Source organism: Fulmarus glacialis, unplaced genomic scaffold (assembly GCF_000690835.1).
Source record: "Fulmarus glacialis isolate BGI_N327 unplaced genomic scaffold, ASM69083v1 scaffold2712, whole genome shotgun sequence".
Lineage (NCBI taxonomy): Eukaryota > Metazoa > Chordata > Aves > Procellariiformes > Procellariidae > Fulmarus > Fulmarus glacialis.
In genome coordinates this window covers 31671-54010 of record NW_009196987.1, presented here as the reverse complement: position 1 = coordinate 54010, position 22340 = coordinate 31671, and the positions used below count along the sequence as shown (strand labels likewise).

At 36.9% G+C, this 22340-nt stretch overlaps 1 protein-coding gene across 2 annotated transcripts in view; it reads left to right on the top strand.

Annotated features, from left to right (window-relative positions):
* The window catches only part of PCGF5 (polycomb group ring finger 5), a 29345-nt gene extending 23669 nt beyond the window's left edge, over nucleotides 1–5676 (top strand). Inside the window, exons 7-9 of one of the 2 annotated variants that reach the window (XM_009572359.1) lie at nucleotides 377–466; nucleotides 2429–2488; nucleotides 4807–5676. In XM_009572359.1, the coding sequence (XP_009570654.1) occupies nucleotides 377–466; nucleotides 2429–2488; nucleotides 4807–4854 (198 nt within the window). In that variant the 3' untranslated portion in view covers nucleotides 4855–5676. The remainder of the gene's footprint in view (nucleotides 1–376; nucleotides 467–2428; nucleotides 2489–4806) is intronic. The other variant, XM_009572360.1, reaches the window with a different exon arrangement.
* Nucleotides 5677–22340: the final 16664 nt, after the last annotated feature.

The window sequence follows — 22340 nt, the reverse complement described above, 5'->3', positions numbered from 1 at the left end:
AGTGTTGACGTAGCAAGAAGGCCTTCAAAATACAGCACAAGGCTTTCTCTTCAAACAGATAGCGTGTAGTATTGATAAATATAGGGAATGTTTGTCTGCTAGTGATTTCCTACCTAGTTTAGTAGGCTTTCTTCTGTCCACATCTTAATTGAAAACACAAAAGTGAAAAAATGAAGTGGAATACTATTATTAAAAATAGCAGTATAGTTTATTGTCAGTATGTTGTATTTATCCAGGTTTGATATACATGTGTGATGGAATTATTGTATAATGATAGGAGTTGAGGGATTAACTCTCAGAGATTGTCTTATGAGTTCATTTAGACATTCAAATTTTGCATCCCTTTGTCTTACTGTTTGTTCTGTTGTATTTTAAGCTGGATGTACTATGCAATGGAGAAATCATGGGGAAGGATCATACTATGGAATTCATCTACATGACGAGATGGAGACTAAGAGGCGAAAACGTAAATGCTGTTACATTATTAATAAATGGTGTTTTGGTATATTTATTATAGAGAGTATACATGCTTTCACAGCTTGGTTCAAAATATATTCTGTGACCCTTCAAAAAACCCTTATTTAAAAACACATTTTGCATGTTTTCTGGATTTCTTATGTTAAACCCTATGAGTGAAACCCTGCAGCATATATATTGTGCAGATTCTGAAACTTAAAAATAGCAGGTATACAAAGTTTACATACAAGTTCTGCTCTGAGTCTTAAGTCAAGTATCTGAAAACCCAAGCACTTGTTCTTTGTCTGCAAATTTGCTTTTAGTGACCTTTTGAGTTGTAGTAGTTGGGGAATCGGCATCCAGCAGTTCTTTATTATGGGTCTGTTTAATTCAGTAGTAAACTGAAAGTGACGTTGAAAAATTATTGGAGAAATCTAATTGTTTTATTACTGTTTCTGTTAATACTACACCCATTTTTTTTTTAGATATGTTGTATAACACTAACATCCAGATAACACAGCTAAATGGGTTTTCCCTGTTGCATGTGTATATTTTAGAATTGCAATATTTAATTTATTAAAAGACATTTCTTTCAGGTCTGATATTCAGTTTGATTTAGTAGCCCTTATATTGCCTTGTTTGGTTTGGGGTGTTGGTTTTTTTTTTGGTTAAAAGTCATATCCCCATTTCTTCTTTCTTTTATACATTCATTTGTGTATGGCTGTTGATTGTTCTTCACTCTTTATTGCTTTGTAGTATATGCAGATTTTTTGTCTATCACTACCAGTGGAGGCTATATTGGAGTGCAGCTAAGGTTAAGACGTATGTTAATGTACTGATCTGTAGAAAATTCCAAACTTTCTGTACGCTGCTTTGCCTTTTTTTTTTTTTTTTTTTTTTAAGCTTCCTAGTACTCAGAATAAAAAGCACTGGGGCACGGACAGAGAAGACAGAGGAGCACACTGTGGAATTAACAATTCACAAGTTTCTTAAATTTTTACCTTAATCTGAAGCGGGAGGGGGAAGGATAGATTTTGATACGAATTAGGGGAGTTAACGTATATAGGCAAGTATTCATTAAATTTGAAAGTAATATTGCACTGAAACTTGATGATTGCTGTAACCTCAATATTGCACCAATAAGGGAGCTTTAAGTAGTGTTTTTTCCAATACTGCCTTGAAACCAGTGGGTGTTTGTTTGGTTTGCCATCTTATATTTTTATTAGCATTGGCTGCACTATTAGGAAATGTTGAGGCAACAACTTTAGTGATAATGGAATTCTTTCATGACATTTAATTCTGCAGCCCCTGCCTACAAATGGACTTTTGGCAGTTGCATTGGTTTGGAAGCAACAGTAACTATCATCTTGACAAAAGGACGTTATTTGTACTGGTTAACATTTTTCAAAAAACTCAGAACTATAGTTTTTAACATTAAGTGAATATAAGAGTTGACAACTCTTGATTAAATTTGTAGGTTGTATTTACATACACATAGTAGAGTCAGGTATGTGTTCATCTTTTCCTTTATGTAGTTTTAAATCACCTCCCTGAAGTCAGAGATGACAAACTAAAACTTGTAAAAATTACATTGTGCTGGTAATAAATCCAGTAACATCTGGGCTTTATGATTTTATTTTCCCTAACTGTGTTGGGTCTTGTTATAAAACAGAAGTTGTGGTGGTAATTAATTAACAATCTCTTCTTTTGGATGAAGATCAAGTAAATCCATTATCTCCGTCTTTGGTACTATTCACCATAAGCTTTTACTGGCACACCTGTGGACCTTACAAGAGGTAGAGTAGTAAAGGGAAAATATCCATTTATTCATTAGAGAATTCTTTCCTGTTTTAAATAAGTAAATTAATTTTAAGCTTTACATGTGAAAATTTAAAAAAATACATTAAATGGTAAATGTGTATGTCCAGCTGTGAATGCCTCTTATCTGATCAGAAAATCATCTCCTCCGCAGTTTCGGTGTCAGAACTGCTCATCTTCGCAAGTCTGCTCACAGGATGGCACTTTTTATCAGGTAAGAGGCACTCACGACTGTACATACTACAGTCATTAAGGTCCTGTCAGCACTTCAGTTGTAATCCAAGTTGTGGAGCTTTTATAATTCCTCACTACAAATTGCTAAAGCTCTATGAGCAAGGCCTGAGCAATTTTGTTCATTCAGAGAAAGCTTTATTGAATGAATAAATAGAATCCATTCAAAAGGTTTAGGGGTTTCTTTCACTTTACATTACCCCATTTATCTTTTTGTTAGAGAGATATCATTTTGTAGGCTGATATCTGCATCAGTCTGGAAGGATTATCTACCTCTTCCTATCTCATCCTTCTAATAGTAGCATTGGGCAGTCACTGTCAAGGGATCAAAACTGAAGAGCATGAATCAAAAGAGACTACATTGGTTTCATCTCTTCATGGCAATTCATATGTTCTTTTTAATGGAGTAAAGAAATGTTGGATTTTTCTAATACTGTATTCCTTTCACATCTTTTAAAATTAGATATGGAGTAATGCCTTATTTCTAGAATATAACAAACCAGAACCTCCAGAACCTGCAAACTGAAGTTGATTTCTAAATTTCATTGATCAAACTGGTTCGTACCTATATGAAACTGTATTTCAGTTTCCTCATTGAGAATTTTGATTTGAACTGATTTCTAAAAGTTACCTTGGAAGTTTGAAATAATATTTTTGCTTGAGCAAAAAATTAAAGTTCATGATAGAGGGTCACTCCCCACTATGGATGGGAGTGACCTGCTGCAGTCGTGCCTACCTCAATAATTAGAATTGTTCCAGCACACTGCATTCTATTTATACAGTTGGTTTGTAATTTTGTTTGCAAAAAACACTGAGCCTCGCTGGTTTACATGGCAATTGCAGTGAGGTGACAGCTCTGTCTCTGCCTGTGTGCACTTCCAATTAGAGTTGAGTACTTTTAGAGACAATTTATATAATCAAAGTGAAAAACATGTGAAATAGCATTTAAATAATATGGTAGTCTCATCCGATGCAAAAAAATCAAAGACCATGTAACTTATGATACTACAAATATAAGTTTGTTAATTGCACATGCAGCCTACACATGGTGCTTCCTGTCTTCTCTTCTAAACACTCCTGCTATTGTTGAATACCTCTGATTTTATGTTTTGATTTCTCTGCACTCCAGTTTGTAAATCCCCAGCAAGTATGATCACATCTAGTTCTGGTGATCATTTCACTACCATGGCGTGGGAAGTTTATTAACCTGTATAGGTCTCTGCAGTGATATCTTTCTTTTTTGGTCATTGAAGTTCATCTGTATTGCATTTGAAGGATGCAGTAAAATATTTCTCGTTTTAATGATAGGTTCTGTAATAATTCTTTATAATTCCAAATTTGCAATGAAAAAAGACTTACATTAGAGATGTTCCTCTGCCCTGTGGCAGAGAGGTAGTTAAGCCCATACAGTTGCTGAGACAATAGGATTTTCCTGGGTTTTGTGCTATAGAAAACATCCAGTATCCTAATGAAGTTAAGAGGAAAACATCAGACTTAAATGAAATGCTGACAGACTGAAGAAGTAAGATGTTTAGTAAAACAGAAGTTCCAGCAACAAGTGCCCAGGTATTCCACAGCACTTTTCTGGAAACCTACCCACTCTTGCCTCCCATTCCACAACAGTTTTGTCCAGTTCAGGGATCCAAGCAGTTGATTTGCCATTTTTTTTCCAGTAAGAACCATTAAAAATGTATGACTAGATCTGAAGTTGAGGAGTTTGGATTTGAGGGAAAAGTTAGCCCTCATCTCAGAAAATCAGCTGACAGTAATTTGACCTGATCTTTTTTTCTTTTTAATACGAGAGTAGCGTGGCTCCCTTTAACTAGTGCTGACTACTAGTATAGCTATGGAACCTCCATATATATAAAAATCAAACAAAGTACATCATCTATAAATAGACTTTGTTTTAGAAAGTATAAAATTTCAAGATTGCTTTTCCTCAAACACAGCAACACAGAAATAAGAGGAGTTGTTTGAGCACTCCAAGTATATATGTTGTAAAACATATAAATCATGAAATATATAAAAGCAGATATGGGAATTTTATATTAATGAGAAATAACTACAACTAACTGACTTAGAGATTAAATACAGATTTGAAGTATAGGTATGGATTTAACTGTTGAAATGTATAGAATTATTTTATATAAATAAAACTGATTGCCATATACATGTGTCTTAGGGATACGCTCTGGCTATTCTTAAGGCAATCTTTAACTGCATTTTCTTTGTATTTTTTATGAATTATGTCTTCATGTTTTCTTGTCTTTGTTGTTGTTTTTCTCTTGCTTTTGTTTGTAGTCTTACCCTATGGTACTTCAGTATCGACCTAGAATTGACTTCGGTTAGACCAAAGGGCCAGATCCCACTGAGATGAATCCTGCACTATTTGTTTACCCATCGACAGATTGCACAATGAATGGATGTGCCTGGATTAGGGGGACACAACCAGATTTTCAGCATGCAAATAAGGACATTGTCTTTCTTAAAATTGTCAGTTGCATCTCTGTTGTTTCTATTAGAGCAAGCCAAGTGCCATTCTGCTACTGAAATGTGCATAAGATATTTGTGTATCTTACGAGTGTGCTGCAAATCATAGCCAAAATCATCAAGTGTACAGTCAAGATTCAAAAACTATGGAATATTTTTGCTTGCGTGTTAGAAAATTTTTCTGGTCCTAATATTGGTTACACTAGCAAAATGGCAGAGTGCTCATTCCATGTGGTGTTGCAGTTTCACACACTTACTATTTTACTGAATATTGTTGTTTAAATCATAGAGTACTGTACAAATAACTAAGGATTATACCTTGAAAATATTTTGTATAGAAAATATATTTAGAAAAGTGGTGATTGAGCCACTACCTTTTTCTTGATAAGCTTCTCATGGGTCCAGGTATAGCTCACTCATGAGTGTGCAACAGTCCTTTTGCAGTGAATGAAGATTAATTACCTTTAACAAGAGATGTAGAACATGGTAATTCAAAACAGTAATTTTAAATCTTCTAAACAGATTCTGCTAATATTGCTTAAAAGCATCGCAGCCTTTGTGATTGCACTTTTCTGTGGTTTCCCTAAAGATTGGAATTTGGGATACAAGCTATTTTTGGAAAGTGGCTTCTGGTCAGATTACATTTCTTCTAGTACAGCCTCCACAAAAAGGAAGTTAAAAATAATCTAAGTGTCTATGGAACAAATAAATTTCACTGTAAGATTCCAACCAAGGCAAAATTTTACATAATTATTGCATTTCCTTTTAAGATTGGTTGGAGGTATATAATATGCTAAAACAAAAATAATATATAGCTTTAATTACATTATATATCTCTTGTGACTATCTGGAGTTTAGAATTCATCATAGAAACTTTCATTCATATTTCCATAAAATTAGAGGTAATGCAATACTGAAGATAAGCAGTCTGACCAAAATAATTGTTCAGGTCTTCTTTTTCCTAAGACCTGGTAGTGCTGGATAAAAAGTGATTGTTGCCTTAGGTATTGCAAGTGTGATGGTTCTAGTATAGAATGTTTATGAGGTTTCTGGTAATGTTGCAGGGAGCATAGTAATGCATATGTTTTCTGTGGTCTTCCGTTGTCTTTGCTCTGCTTAAAAGCCAGTTGAGTTTTTCACTTCAAATTCTGTGGAGATACTTATAGTTCAGTACCTTTATGTAATTTCTACTTAATACATGCCTGCTAGTATTGTAGATAACTGTTCACTTTCTTAGCCTTTTGCATACAGCAAAAAGGAACCAAATCAACTTTTCAGAAGCTACTATAGAGTGATCTAATCATACTTAGATAAGACAAAGTGAAAATTCTATCTTGGGATCAAGTATAAAAGATAGATGCAAGGCTGTTACTGCTTTGTAAATTTTTGTTCATGTACATTAGTATGTTTCTGTAGGAGAAAGAAGCATGTTGTAGATTAAATCTGGCCCCTTCAATGTTAGTAGGAGTTCTAACATTGATGACTTGAGGAATTCATATATAGTCGGGTTAACTTCTATCATTGTGCTCCAAAGCCCATATGACATGCAGAAATAAAGGTGCTGTCAGTAGTCTGTTTAGGAAACCTGCCATTGCAGGTCAAGGTTGCACATATTGTGCAGATGCCAGTGAACTGGGCAAGCAAAGCGTTTAGGAAGCTGCTGCGCCTTTCTGCAGGCATAGTGTGCTGACTGGTATAGGCACTGGTTTGCCCACGCTGTAGATGGGAAGGGGTGTACATGCTGGCTGCAGGAAGCGGTCGTCTTTTTGCCCGCCCGGTCTATGACAGAAACCAGAAGATACTCCACGTAGGGAGGGCCCTTCTCCTCTGCAGAGTCTCTAGGGAAAAATAAGTTCTTTGTGTAGATAGAGGTCCTCCTCATGGAGCAGCTTGGAAGAGCAGAGCATGCATGCTAATTGCAAATCATTCTTCTCTTTAGTATATACAGTTGTTTTGTACGGTAGAAATAGGATATTATTTGTAAATATTTACATGCACATACAAATGACACCTTACAGTTTTTATATATTTCACGTGTTTTTATACCAGAATTTTCACTGTAGATTCACTTGACATAAAATGCCTGTTTCAGTTTATCATAAAACTAATGGTAGTACGCTTAAGCATAATGTCTGCTTGGTTCAGGGGACAATTTTTTTCTCAACAGTTGTGCTTGTTGTTTTGACAAATTTGAACAGACTTGTTTTAAAAAGAGAAGAACACATTATTTTTAATCCATTTTAAGTTATCTTACATAGAAGTTTGCATCCACCTAACAGGACCCCTGAAATAGGACTACTTTGTATTGGCTTCTGAATGGCAACTAATAGAAGCTTTGACTGTTTAATGACTTTCTGTATTCACAATTCAGAGAACATGAATTCTCTTGATCGGAATTGGACATTGGTTTAATTCATGGTATTTTCTTGATGCAACTTAAAGCTAGATTACAGAAGGCAAATCTTCATTTTAAGCATGGAAAATACTGGCAGATATGATTTAATGTTCCCAGCTGAGAATCATGGCATTAAATGTGTATGATCTAGCCACCTACACTGTATGCATTTCGGATTTGATGGCACGGTGCCTGAGTGCTGTTATAGTTTAATAGTTTTTGTAGCAGTGAAGTGCCAGTGAAATACATATCTTAACTGGGCAGCTTGTGTAACACAGGCATTGCCTTCTTTACAGGAAATTTCTCTCCCGTATAGTACCTATGTGCCGTGTGTCTACATATATGCATATTTAATTCATCTGTGCCAATTAAGAATATCTGAACAGCATAGGAATACGAGAATGTGTGTACAGATTCCTGTGTGCCAAAGATGAGGTAAAGTGAAATGAGTACCTAGGCATTCCGTTAAAACTGCACCATATGCCATCCTAGAGCAGATTGCTGTATACAGTCACACTTTCTGAGCATTTCCATGACAAAGTGTCACCACTGCATGTTTGTAGAGAATAGGAATATAAGATAAGTGTTGCTGCCACTGTGTTTCTATGGCTTTCCCATACTGGCAGTACCTAGCTGCAGAGGAATAAGACCTAAAAAATTCCACGCTACTACCTAACCTTGCTGTCTCTTATTTAGCACATTTGGTGCTTTTGGTTTTTTTTCTCCCTAAAAGTGAAAAACTTGTCTCTTCTTTTAACTCTGGGGTAACTCATTAATGAAAGTCATACGCAACTTTTTGTTGAGCATAGCTGTATGCTGCATTTGTCTAGTAAACGGTAAGCTAGATTTTACAAGCGAGATCCTATAATATCTCAAACAATATGGAATTAGGTGATTAATCAAGAAATATATCTTCCATCATGCATTACTACATTGCTCCTAGCTAAGGGCCTAGTCCTATAAGCATATTTTTATTTGGATGAAATACCAAATAAGATTACTACAATATTCTAAGTGACTCATCACTATAGTAGGTACTGTTCATATGAAAGCTTCTGGGATTTGGGTCCTAGGAGTATGCAGAGCTATAAGTATATTGTGCATACTCAGCTAGTTTGCAGTTATTATGCAAAAAAAATTTCTAAAAAGTATTATTTTGACTTTACTGAATATGTTATATAAAGCAAAGTGCCTGATTATTAACACAGAATACCTTTTAAGCCCATTGTTTGCATTTGGCAGGGTAATATTTGCTTCTGTATTTTATCTATGGTCTTAATATTTTCAGCAAGAATATTTCATAAATATGCTGTATTGAGAAGCTTTCTTTCATGGGAAACAAGCAGAAAAAGAAATGTGTTCTGTTAGGTAATTTAAAATTGAAAAAAACTATCTTAGTAGAAACCATATGAAAAAAATTACTTTTATATTGAAATTATTTCATTTTCTGCGTGAGGAACCCTTGAATTCTAGATCTTGGTCTGTTTTCTCCTTAGGCACCAACAATTTGACTTGACTTTTCCACAGTTACCGAAAACAGTTCCAGTATATCTGCAGGAGAAAAGAGATTAATGACAGTTCCTTTAGATATAAGCTAGGCTCTTATTCTCCGCTGCAGACAAAGTGGTGGTCCAGAGTTCCATCTCATCTCTTCCGTGTATAATTGTTAGACATGACTTTGTGAGAGAAGTAAATAATTTTCCTTCTCTGCTGTTTTCTAATATAACAAAATATAGGCCAGTGTTGAGTCTTTAATTGAATCAATCACTGAGTTGTGTTATTCCATTTGTGGGTTTTTTTACATTTTCATATCACTGAAGACACCAAGAGGCATTCACTCCCCAGAAAAAATATTCTTGGGAGAACTTGCAACAAAAGGAATAGCATCCAGCTCAGCCAGGTACTATGTCTGGTAGAAATATTAGAGAACAGATTGTTGTTCAAAGCCAGTCTTAAGTCTCACAATAAACAGACTGAGCCCTGTTTATAGAGGGGCTACATAAAATACTGGTCAATTACATGGACTGATCAAACTTATTTGTATCCTGGAAAAGACCAAAGGCAGTTGAGACTTACATGCCTATCCACAGCAAATACATAAACATAGAGATGCTTAAATCAAGAGCTTAGTCCAGTTTCTTCACTTACCAGGTTGAAGGCATCTGTTTGATTCCATCAGAAATGCATGTATCATGCAGGATATTCCTCTCTCATTTTACTTCATGCTATGTTACTTTATTATTTATCTCAGTTAAAATGTCTGTTCAGGCACCCTGTGTCCTGTCATTCTAGGTTCTTACACATCCTTTGCGCATTCCCATACCCCACCTGTTTCATGCCCAACAAGTAGAAACATTGAGAAGTTATAAAGGAGAAATTGCACATGAGGAATTAGTTCATAGGTTTGGTTCATCAGGCAGCTCTCATGGATTTCAGTAAAGTTTTCATAGTTCTGCATTTGGAATCCTTTATAGCCAGTTTGAACAAGGTAATGCTTCCACAAGGTGTTCAGCTGAAGACACTTGTTTGGGGAAGGATTGCAGCCTACTGGAGCATGTTCCAGGATGGATTCCAAGACACAAGGGGATTGAGTCACCCTAAAGGAAATGTGAAAAGCTTCCAACTGCTCATTTACCACTAGTTTTATCACATATGGGTAGTCTGGCCTTCAGACCTCAGCTGAAACGTCTTTCTGTAGCAATGTCCTCCAAAAGATGATCTTATAATGGTAATATATTTTTCTTCATAAGCAGATCTACCTGTTGAATTTTTTTTTTTAAACTACTGTCTACACTGTCTGTAGATCAGATTAAATCATCAGATTCCAGAATAGGAAATTGATTAATTAATGAATTCCTGACACATTCTTCCATCCAAGGTATGTGCCATAAATCTTGTTCTGAATTCAGGTAGCTTGCTGCTACAGTTGAGTAAGGACGTTGTTTCATTCTCTAGTAAGCAATTCAGATCCGTGCAGTTCTGGAGTGTAGCAGTGAAACGGAGGAGCTCTATAGATGGGTGGAAAGATCCAGGCTACCTTTTATACTTGCAGAAAGAGACCCGGTTCTGTAGGCTCAGGGTGGAGGAGACATTCTGAAATGAAAGATGTCTACAAGTGGAAGTTTTTGTAATTATGTTAATTTTAACCAAAGAGAGGCATTGGTTTGACTTTGCATGTTTATCTGAACCATTAGGCGTACTTTTCTTTGAAGTAACTTTTACGTATTTTTAGCAGATGCTTCTAACAAGGTTTAATAATGTGACAGTTGACAGGATGAGGTGAACAGAAGTAGTTACTGTGCATTTTCCTTTTTCCTCATGATAGTGAGTGGAAAGCAAAGTAAGAGTTGAGAGTAGGTTGCTATACAATAATCAAAATTGCTGCAATGGTAAAATATTTGTGCTGCTAGTTAACATACTGAGGTTTGTATTACAAATGAAGTTGTAATAAAGATGTTTATTATCAAAGTGCGAGGCACATATTTTATGATGGTATTCTACTCCTAAAATTCTGGTTTGTGTTATATTGAGTATAGTAGACATTGTTGCTGTTGTCTCATGAATTTTGATGCAGTAAAATGAAACATGCTCCCTTTTTACTGAAAAATATCACATACTAATTGATTTTAAATTACTCTTTGTTGTCAGATATTTAGTTTGTTCATAAAAAAAAGTTTTTTTTAAAATAAACTATTTTTATGCATAATCTGATTGCCTAATAGTTTTAAGAGACCTATTTAATACCAAAGGTAAAGCTACCCAGAAACTGCCTCAGAATAAGGCATTGTCACTTTTCTGGAGTGCAGCGGTCAAGAGTTACGCCTGGAATCAGTCAAGCAGAACTTCACTGCACCAGGTAGCTGTCTCTGTCACCAAGCTAAAGGGTTAGGCGCACCTAGCAGTTTCCAAACTAAAATAGAAAAGGAAAAAAACAACAGGAGTAGCATAAAGGTTGAGTTAACAGACTTAGAGTAGCTCTTTGAGTCATAGCTCGTGTTCACGAAGAAAAGCACAAAGGCTTGCATTACTGATGTGTCTGCTATACCTGGCCTGTGAACTAATGAAAAACTTCAGTGTGCTGTCAATCCTGTAAACCTTCCAAAGCACAAAATATTCACCAAGCTACTTTTGGATTTTCTAGTCGTAGTTCAGTGATATTTTGGAGGGTGGAAAGGACAGACTTGGAGGATAATGAGAAGATATTAAGTATGTTTTAAAGATTTTTATAGATATTTTTTTAGCAGATGGCATTGCTGTCCTCGACGCAAGACCATTGATTAGCAAGGAGTCGATTATTTTACTTGTGCGGTATAAAACAGAAAGAATAAAGAAATCCAAATATCTTGATTTCCTTTTCCAGGATAGTGATAAACTAAACTGGAAAGTAATAGGACAATTTAATTATTTAGCTGACTGAAATATTTCATTCTAAAAACTTACTGATCATATTTTTTTTCTCAAATACAAGCTTCTTAGAATCAACATGAAGCAATGCATCATTTTTTCCCTTATTGCAGACTTAAATATTGAAAGGAAAATATTTTGCATTTTTTAAAATGAATGCAAAGCCTGATTTGTTGGATGTTCCAGGCTACTGAATAGATGATATAGAGTTACTCTCAATGGATTTTTTTTGGGATGGGGGCCTAAGTGTCCTTATATAAGCTGTGATCCAAGTTATGATAAGAAAGGAGCCTATGGTGAGCAGTAATAATGTTCTAATGCTTCCTTGCATTTGATCAGTAGTTACCAGTTTTTAATATAACAGCCCTCACAGTACTTAGGAGCTCATAGAACATATTGTGATGTTATGTTGCTAATTTGTTTTAGAATATAAAATGTTTTAAGCTTTTTGTCAAAAGTGGTAACATCATATTACAAATAAACCTTTTTGTGGTTGTAAAATTTAGCTTATAAATCATTCAAATTGAAGTGAAAAAAACACAGGTCATTGTTAATGACAGTCTATCCTACTATTAAGAATATATGTATTTTTGTAAAGGAAAAGCACTTGTAGATATTTAATCAGTCCAATATCTTACCTATGTTAATGTTTTGAAAAAAAAAAGAAAACAAAATGCTGCTTAGAGAATCACTTACTCTTTTCTTTTTTTTTTTTGTGCTCAAATGCATTTTCTGTTGATTTATGGAATGTTTATTCTGTGTGAAGCTGTATAGTTAGTCCAGCTGGGCTAAATGCATTTCTTAATCAATTGTATCTGACTATGATAATATATTTTCTGGTCGATCAGAAAGCTAATTGCAAAACATAGACTGGTGGTGCTGTTTTTCATCTTTGATATTACCTTCATCCTGCCTTATAACATTTCTACTTCATAATAATTATAAAAAATACTAGTAATTTTTTTGGTGATGTTTGTGTTTTAATGGATGTTTCAGGGTATGTTTGGTTATTCAGTTGAATGTTATTATACTTATAAACTTTTTTATAAAATGGTGACAGAATTTTACGTACAGTATTTAAAAAAAAAAAAAAAAAAACAACAGTTCCCTGGATGAAAAAGTATGCCAGATTAGTCAAGTTTAATACTTACTTTCCTCCAAAGGAAACTACTGCTGGGTACATGCATGGAACGTGATTGCATCACTAAAGTTTCTGAGCATTTGTACAAAAAGTATTTTTTAAACTCAGAATAACTCATTTCTTGTAATATTTTGCAGCTATTTGAAACCTGACTCTTAATTGTATTTTGATTCAACATAGCGCATTAACATAGTTTCAGGAAGAAAAAACAGTAAAGCAAAGAATTTTATTAAAGTACAGTAAAGAGTGGCAACCACATTTGTAGTTATTAGTGTACAATCCAAAATCTATTTACTTTTTTCAGTGGGGTCTACTCTGTGGGCCTGACGCCGAGCTAAGCTCTTCAGCTTGACTCAGTGGAGCTACTTTCTTTAATTATCCTCATAGCTAAGACTTGAAATGACCCAGAGTTCCCACTTCCTCACTTAGTTTCCTTTCATGGGTGGCTAATATTGTTGAAATTTAATCTTATTATATTAACCTTCCCATAAGTAAATAAGTTTTGCAACATCAAGTGTGTACACTAGCAGTGGAATTCAGTGTTACAAAGCTGAGTAAATACTTGCATAATTGTCAAATTGGGGGAGAATTTCACTCTGACTATGAACACTTGTAATGCCGCTATCTCATTAATACACATGCTTCACAAAGATCTGCAAATGATCAGGTTTTGATGTGTTTTATTATTTGAATATTGTCTATTTTTATAATTTTTATTAAGAGCTAATTTCTGTATTAATTCATTGGGGGTCAACATCTCAGGGTCCACAAAGTAGCAGTTTAAAAACTTAAATCCATTTGAGCTGAGTGCAATACCAGGATTGGTCTTCTATCTTTTAAAGAACAAAATATGTTGTGTTTTGAAGTATTTAAAAGAGCACTGTGGATTTCACCCAGTTCTACCAAAGGAATGCTTTTAGGTTTGGTTTTTTTTTAATCCGTGCTAAAATCCTTAGAAGCTGAGTGGCCCTGGAAAAAATGAGACACCTGTAACTGAGTTAGCACTAGTGAGCAATTTTACCTGGAGGTGAGGGAAGTGCTGGTGCTAGGGCTTGGGGTTTCTTTTGCAAAACCCCATGGTCCTGCCTCTTGACGTAGAGCGAAGTGTGCCTGTTCAAAGCTTCATTGACATTTGCAAGCAAGATTTATTTTAGAACAACAGCTCATGCAAACCCTGTAATTGGACCTTTTAGAATCTTGTGTATAAATATATCTGATATGTAATGGTATTTCTAATTATGTAACTACCTGTATGGCTCAGTACCGGTGATGTTGAATTGAGTGCTTCACGCTAATGTCAAGAATGTTCACAGCACCTTTGTAACAGCTGATAACAATGACAATTTGGTCTGACCCGTATGCTGCAAGATGCCTCTAGCCCAGTTGGATTAATTTTATGAAAAATCTAGATGAGCAAGAAGTATAACTAATCTGCTTACTAGCACTGAATTGCTCCTTTCTCAAAGCAATAAATATATTCATGTTGTAACATCTGTTGTGCAGCCTACAATACGAGTTGTTTTGTTGCATTGTTTCTATATAATTTATTTTGTGCAATAAAAAATCTCTGGTTTTATCTGACTTCTCTCTAATTTGTAATAATATTTGAATTAAAACTTACTAACTTTATATCTTAAGCGTGCAAGCGTGCTATCAACTTGCAGAAATGCAGAATAGAAAATGGAATGCAGTAATATTTTGCCGTATAGAAAAATCAGAAGGTACTTACATGGCCTAATTTTGTTCTCGTTATGTCATAGAGAGTGTTACCATTAATTTTCATGGGTGCAAAGCCTGCCTAACACTAAAGTTGACTGGATTTGGCACCCCGTTTGTAAAATACAACCAAGGTGGCTTACACAGTGTGACTGTGTGTTTGAGGCTTTTTTCCTTAAAAGTACATTTCAGTGCTTAACAACCCTATAGAGCTTCTGCCACAATTTTTTTTTTAAACTTAATTTCACTGCATTTATCATGTCAGATTTCTTTTTCCTTTTTGTTCTCTCCCTTTCATGTTTTTCTGAGTTAATATGATTTCAGTAGTATTTATTGTTTTGTGCACTTCCCTTCTGATTACCCTTTATCATGTTGTTGGGGCTTTTTAACTCTAAGGTAATGTAAAATAAATGTGCATGCAAATTGGAAGGTAGAGGATATCCTTATAAATGAGCCCTTGGTGTGAACTAACAGTCTTCATACTATATACTGAGTTACTGCAAAGAAAAACAATGGAGGGAGAGACATTATTCAAGAAAACTCACACCTTTTATCTGAGATGCTACTGTGAAAACTGCAGTACCACCGCATGAGATCCGAGATGTGGGTCAGATTTGGAAATTATAGAAAGGATTGCTGATTAAACTAAAATGACCTGAGACAAATAGCATTTTGTATCCTCTTGTAAAATCCTTCTAGGTGTTAGCAGAAGACAACAGTTGCTTGTGAACACAAAATGTGAAGGTATATATAGTATATTGCAATATATGTTCATATGATTAAATGAAACACGTTTTCCGTGGGATTTGTTAGTAACATTGCAATTTGCTGATACACAGGCAAAGAGCAGTTGTGGCACCGTTGGCTGCTATGTAACCTGTGCAGCAGGAGCAGTGCAGCAGGAGCAATGCAGCCTCACTGGCTTTCTTTGAACCTTTTTCATGTTGAATATTTGATCTCCAGATTTGTCAAAGGTCATAAGACTAATGACCCTTCTTCTAAAAGTGTTCTTGAGACTTAGGGTCACTCAGTGGAAAAAAAACCCAAGTTTTACGTAATGCTTCTACATAATGCTACTACATTCTTTATGAAACAGAAATTGAATCATATTTAAGTACAAAATTCTGCTCCTAAGTAGGGAGCAATGTTTCCTCAAGCAAGATTTCCACTAAAAATCTTGGTGATTAAATTATTTTAAAGAATTGCTTGTTTCAGGTAACTAAAAAGACAGTCATTCTGGGGAAAAAAATATGCATAGGACTAGTACCAAATGCCTGATCAGTCATAAACCCAGATTATGTTTTGTTGAAGGAGGAAAGTAGGCGGTGCACAAACAGCTATTTACATCAGGGGCAGAGCATATGAGTTTCCCTGTTAGAACTGTGATTCAAATTGCCTTCTATCCTGATTATTTTTTCCTCTTTTATTCTAAAGGAGAATATGCTGTGCAACATCATTATAGGCAAGAGTAATGTTTTTTAAAAGAAAAGTGATTTAGTAATCTAGTTTTCATTAAAGAAACAGAAATTTGCTGGCAGTATGTAATATGAGCACCTCGTTCCAGTGGCAGACTTCCAACATCTTCATTTGGAAAGAAGACTGCTGCATTCGTAATTCATAAAAGCATTGGCATCTATCCCATTAAGCTAACACAGGAAGAGAAAACATTCTTATATTCAAAAACACTCTGTCCATCTTTCCTAAACTATTTATAGGTGAAGTTCTGTCCTTTCCTGCAGTACACAAATAACTACAGTAAGTGCATTTATAGATTTGGAAAATAACTATAATAATGCACCTATTCTTAAGAAAAGCTGCAGTTAATACTAGTTTTGGAGACACACTAAATTCCTTGGATTTAATGTCATCCTTTGGTGATTGAAAATGCACAACGTGTATGTGCAAGGGCTGCTGCAGACTTCCAGTCCTGCTGCCAGTAGCCTCTACAGATTTTAATGTCCCAGTACATCTGTAGAACTGGCAGAGCTTGTTACTAGCCAGTGTTCTTCCTTGAATTTTTCTGTCCATGTCTTTCTCAAAGTGGTGTGTGATTTTGTCTTGATTACTTTCTAAAAGGTGTTTTATTCCCATGCTCCTCCCTATAAACTACTAAAAGTGATGCAGACGTGAAGAGACTACTCTCTATGCTCATCTTGTCCTTATGCTGCACCCAACATCAAGATTTCTGAGGATCTTAAAAAGTGGGCTCAGGAAGTTCGCTGCTGCTCCTGCACTTTGCTAGTTTATGATGTTGAATTTGCAAACCACGTTATTACTCATGAAGAACTCCCAGCAGAAAAATGGCTTTGAACGGCAGATCTAATGGTCTCTTCTGAGACAGATAATGCATGACTCATGTTAAGAAATAAATTATTTGCTTGTGATATAAGGGGCTACTTGCCTAACTCCACAGGACTCACAGAATTCAACACAGTAACTTGAATCTAGTTCATGTGAACAATTTGACTGTCACCAGCGTTGATGTAAAAGAATTTTATCATTGTAAAAAACGGCACTTGTTCTAGTGTACATCTAAGAAGTGCTAGCATAGCTGAAAATAATGGATTTCCTACTATTTATTGTAAAACCTACTATATAGCATTGTGTATAGACTGTCTCTTAGGTTTTATAATGCATATATTAAATAGTTCCATAGATTTTCTATAGTACAGCATCCAGAATTGGCTATCTGGACAGCATTCATTTTCTCTAAGTTCTGGAATGTATTTGAATCGATTAAAAAGGAAAGAGAAAGGGATGTACTCCCAATGGGTACCCCTTGGGAGCAAACAGCATCCAGAAGAGCACCTGTACTTCTACATGTATTCTTTCTTCATCTCTAGTGTTGACTGCATTATAATGTTAAACAGCAATTTCACGGACTTCTTCTAGACCCTTTCTCTTTCAGCAAATGTTCAGGTCAGATTGTTGTTCTCTGGTAATGAAAATCCCTGGAACAGAGGAAAAAAGGCATGGATCTGTACTGGTAAATAGTTCTGTAACCTACCCCTCTTTTCATGTTCTGCTGATTGCCAGAATCTTGCTTCTTAGAGTGAAAAGGTGCTTCCAGAGTACCTTATAAATAAATGAAAGAACACTGCTAATCTGCTTCAGGTAAGCAAGATGTAACTTGTTCTTCCATTTTTGAATAATTGCTATTTTGAAGAGCTCTCTGGCTAATACTTTGAGAGGATGAATGTGCATGTTCAGAGCATTACCCATCTAATTTGACTTTTTTTTAATTTATTCACAGACATATAAAATCAAAAATGTTTCGTCATTGTGACAGGCTAGTGGAAATTCGTGTTAATACAAGAATAAATAAATAAATAATGCTATAGCTTATTTATAGATGCACTATTCTTGTTTTCAACCAAAGGCTGCTATAATTTAATTTTCTAAACTTGCTATGAAAATCACAAGGAATTATGTTGCAGCATGATAAAAGCATGAACCCAAAGATCCTATAAAAAGGCCTGTGCTTAAAGAGTACTCACACGTGTAACATGCAACACATGTACATAGGCTTTTAGTGATGCTGTTGTGGAAATACGAATTGGCCTACCGGTAGCATCTTCTCCATTTGTTTTACAGATTGTATCTAAAACAAGAAAATCACCTGGAAAGTAGATGCCTACCATGTCAAAGGAATCCAAAGTGCTTTGTGGGTTATGTATTTAAAACACACATGCAGGAGTGACTTTGCCATGGCAACGTGGCCAAAGGTGAAGGTAGAATAGAAAGAAACAGAAAGAACAACTTAGCACAAGAAAGTAATTCAGCTGCAACTGCAAGATAAGTTTTCAAGGTAACAGTAATGTGAAATCAGAATTCGCACCTAAATCTATTCATGTCTGTCCCCTGACTTTGGAGAAAAGTGCCCAGAAAAACCCTTTCAGTGACTGCACGTGGTGAGCTGCTTACCATCTGCATTCAGCCTCGAAACACTCCTATTTCTGCCTGCAGCTCCTGGCCAAGACCTATTCTATGGTAAACAAATTCTCAGGAATAAAAAAATTCTTTCATCAGGAAACAGAGTAAGATGCTTTATCACTATGGGCCTTAATTTCCCCATGTTGGTTCATTTCCCAACATGGGGAAACTACAATAATCACTGCTTGAAGAAGCTGAAAAGAAGCTAAATTCTTTTAAGTTCCTCATAATATCTGCTGGATTTTGAGAAGGGGACAGATGTGGTAGGAGAGACTAGTTGTCTTTCCAAGGGAGAGGGCTGTGTACTAATTTTCTTTATTCTGATGTCATCTACTGCTAGTCACAGGAGGAGACTGGCTAAAGCCAAAGTTGAACAGCCTGTAAGAAATTCAGTCTTCAGCTCTCGTGGTTCTCAGCTCTCTCAATTGCACAACAGCAGGTGGGGCCAAGAATTTCCGAAGATGTAGTATCGCAGGTAGCACTATGCGGAGGAAATCGCTCAGCGTGCCAACAGAAGGGGATACCAGGCAGCCACCCCCCAGAGCAGCGATGAGGCAACCGGCTGAGTACAAGCGCCGTAGCGGCGTTGGTACGGTGCTGTTCAAGCTATTAGCAGCTCTGTGCGGTGAGTGTGGGAACTGGCAGCAGAAAGGCAGCGGCTGTGGGTTTTGAGCCGAGGTACCGGCTCGGGTCATTGCTAGCCAGGCTACCTTTACACTATGCGTCACTGTGTACCGTAGGTTTGCCCATGGGGTATATATAAAAAGCTGTGTTTCAAAGGATATTACCTTTCACCAACAAATACATTTTTAATATCACCCATCTTCTTAACTGCTGCCAAGCCATGCCTCAGGTTAAAATAGGTGACCAGCAGGTATGACTGTGTTTCTTAAATGTCCTCACATTTACCACTAGGAAGCTTAGACTTAGTTCCAGCTACTGTTAGCATTGAGTTACTAAAGAATTTGACCTTGGAAAAAATAGGAGGGCATCCTAGAGCCTTACCATAGAATTACAGACAGGAAAAAAGGTGTCCTGGCTATGGCAGAAGATGGAGCTTCTGAGTGTGGCCGTCAGCCCAAGACTGAGGCTGTGAAACCCAGCGCAAGGCTCAGTCTGTGGATTCACAGGTTTCTTGTTGCTAAATACTTTGGGAGCATAGGTCTTGGGAAAGGAAAGCCACTTGTTGTGAAGCAGCTATATTGTCTGGTCTGCTTTTATTTGCCCACAAGCAACCACTGGAATAAGAGTATTTATTTGGGAGTGGTAGTGGTAAAATAATGTGGTAAGGAGTGCACAGTTGTGAATATAAATAAAACATTTCTGTGAGAAAGTAAGCACTAGATAAGATAGTGCTTCATACTATTAATAGCTTCTAAGAAAAGATACCGTGTCCCAAGAGCAAAAGCATAGTGGGTTGCAGCCTGCTGCTAAGAGAACTTACCTAAATGTAGTCCACACAGAGCCTGACGATCGTTTCCATTTACTCTGTGAGTCAAATGTGTTTTCTTCCACTTCAGTACAGGATCAATTATACACATCTCTAAAAGCCTACAGGTACAAGCACCTCTAATGCAACAGACCACAAGGCACATACACATTTCTAATTTGAGGAGCTGAAGCTGAACTGAATCTGTATCTCTTCATGCATCAGTAATATTTAGAAAAGGAGGAGAAACCCAGCTTTGGTGAGTGATGACCCATGAAAGTTGCATTAAGAATGCTCAGAGTGTCATAGGTCCCTTCCAAGCAGCACTTTAGATGCTCCAGTTGTGCATCTACAAGATTTACAAAGAGAAGATTTTCAAGAAGATTTTCCCTGACTTCCATGAATATGTGAGCAAGCCAGCAATGCCCAGATGCCAAAGTGATTCCGAATAAGAACGGGAAGCAGCAACCCAGCACGCAGCTGATTGCTATTGCAGAGCAATGTGGCTGTATGCAAGGCCCAGGTTCCAGAGTGGGACACAGAGAAAACAGAGGCGTCCGTCCCAAGGAATGGGAGGAAAAGTGCCTCTGTGGCTCTCCAGAATCAGATGGGTCAAGGCTTGTTTATTTTTCACCCACACCCAGTGCTTTTGTCAAGGGTGGAATGCAATGGAGAGTTTGTGCTTTGCATTCAAAGAAAAATTGCTTTTTGACAATTTCCCAAAAGCCCCAGGCATTTTTTTTTTTTCTAAATTTAATGGTAAACCCCAATACTGGAAGGCCAGAAAGCAAAGAACCTCCCGTAGCACTGACACCCCTTCAGTGGGATAGAGAGGCTGCAAATGTGACAGCAGCAAAGGAAGAGGGTTCTGTGATTGGAAAAATGTCTTATTAAATAGAAAAAACTATAGATTTAAAAAATAACTCGCTGGATTGTACATCAAAGTAGAAGCCAAGGAAAGCAGAATTTAAAAAAAAAAAAAAAAAAAAAGAGCTGGTTTTATACATGTTCTCCATGTTTGTTAATATCTGGCCTTTTTCCTGCACAAAGACAATAGTTGAGCCCTAAGCTGTTAGCGTAGGATTTACTGCTGTTAATGATCAGTCCAGAGCAGCTGCTCCCTGGGTTCAGATGTGTCCAAGTCAGGATTTTGAACCGTAAATAATACCTTTACAGTGATTAGGCAAAAACTAAACTTAAATGCAGGAGACAGCTGCTGTAGATCAGCTGTGATAGCTGGGGAGGAGGTGTAGAGAGTTATCTTAAGGTTTGGAAACTCCACCTGTGTGCAGTCTGTCATCGGTCCTGACCTTTAGGAGCTTGGTGTTGGTTAAACAGAGTGACTCCATACCCAGGCAGGATGAGACACCAAACGCCACTCTGCAGTTCTAGCTGTCCTATGTGGTAAAGATTTCTAAAAACATCCTTAATCTCCAGGAGCTACTATTTTCAACAGGTGAGGCAGCTGGAGCTGGACTCTTCTGATAGCATTTATGCTAGGTAGCTATGTAGAAAAACTAAAGTAAATTGATCTGACACTCTGCTGTCCTGCAATAAGCAGAACGAAGAGAGCAAAGCAGTTATTTATATTCAGGAGCTGTCGGGAGGAATGTGCTAGACCTCCATGTTTTAAGCTCATTTTATATCATACATGTCACAGGTATTTGTTTAAATTGCAGAAGGATTTTGCTCACCATCTTTTGTTATCAATTCAGAGCTTTTGCCGTTGATTTTACCAGCAACAGTGACTATTCTGTTTGCTCTCTGCACCAGCAATCCCACCTGAGAAGCCAGCTGCATTGTGTTACCAGTTTCCATCCTTTCAGGTTGGATCTCCTATCAAATCAGGTGCTGACTTATCAGGTCTTACAGAAGATTTTCCTCTGTTTGTCATTAAAACGTCTTTGTCCTTTTAATAGCAACAGCTCTGCTTGAAATTACAGTGGTTAATTTCTTTGCAACCGGCTCTCCTGGTGCTGGTTGTATCAGCAGGATGGAAATTGCTGCTAAGCCAGCAGTCACAGGTATGTGCAGTTACTAAGGTCTGAATGCAAAGCTGTCTTAGTCCTCAGCCGCTCCTTCCTTATTAGCACAACACCAAAGCATGGGGCATCCTCCCCAGGCCGCCCCTACACTGGAAAATGCCCGTCCCATCGTGTCAGGTGGCACAAACCCACAGGGGGGTTCCCGGGCAGCTGCAGCATCCCCCACCCGGCCTCTGCCCTGACCCACGGGGCAAGTTAGTTGATGCACCCCTGTCGTGGTGTGACCCCAGCCGGCAACTGAGCCCCACGCCGCCGTCCGTTCACGCGACCCCGCGGGGTGGG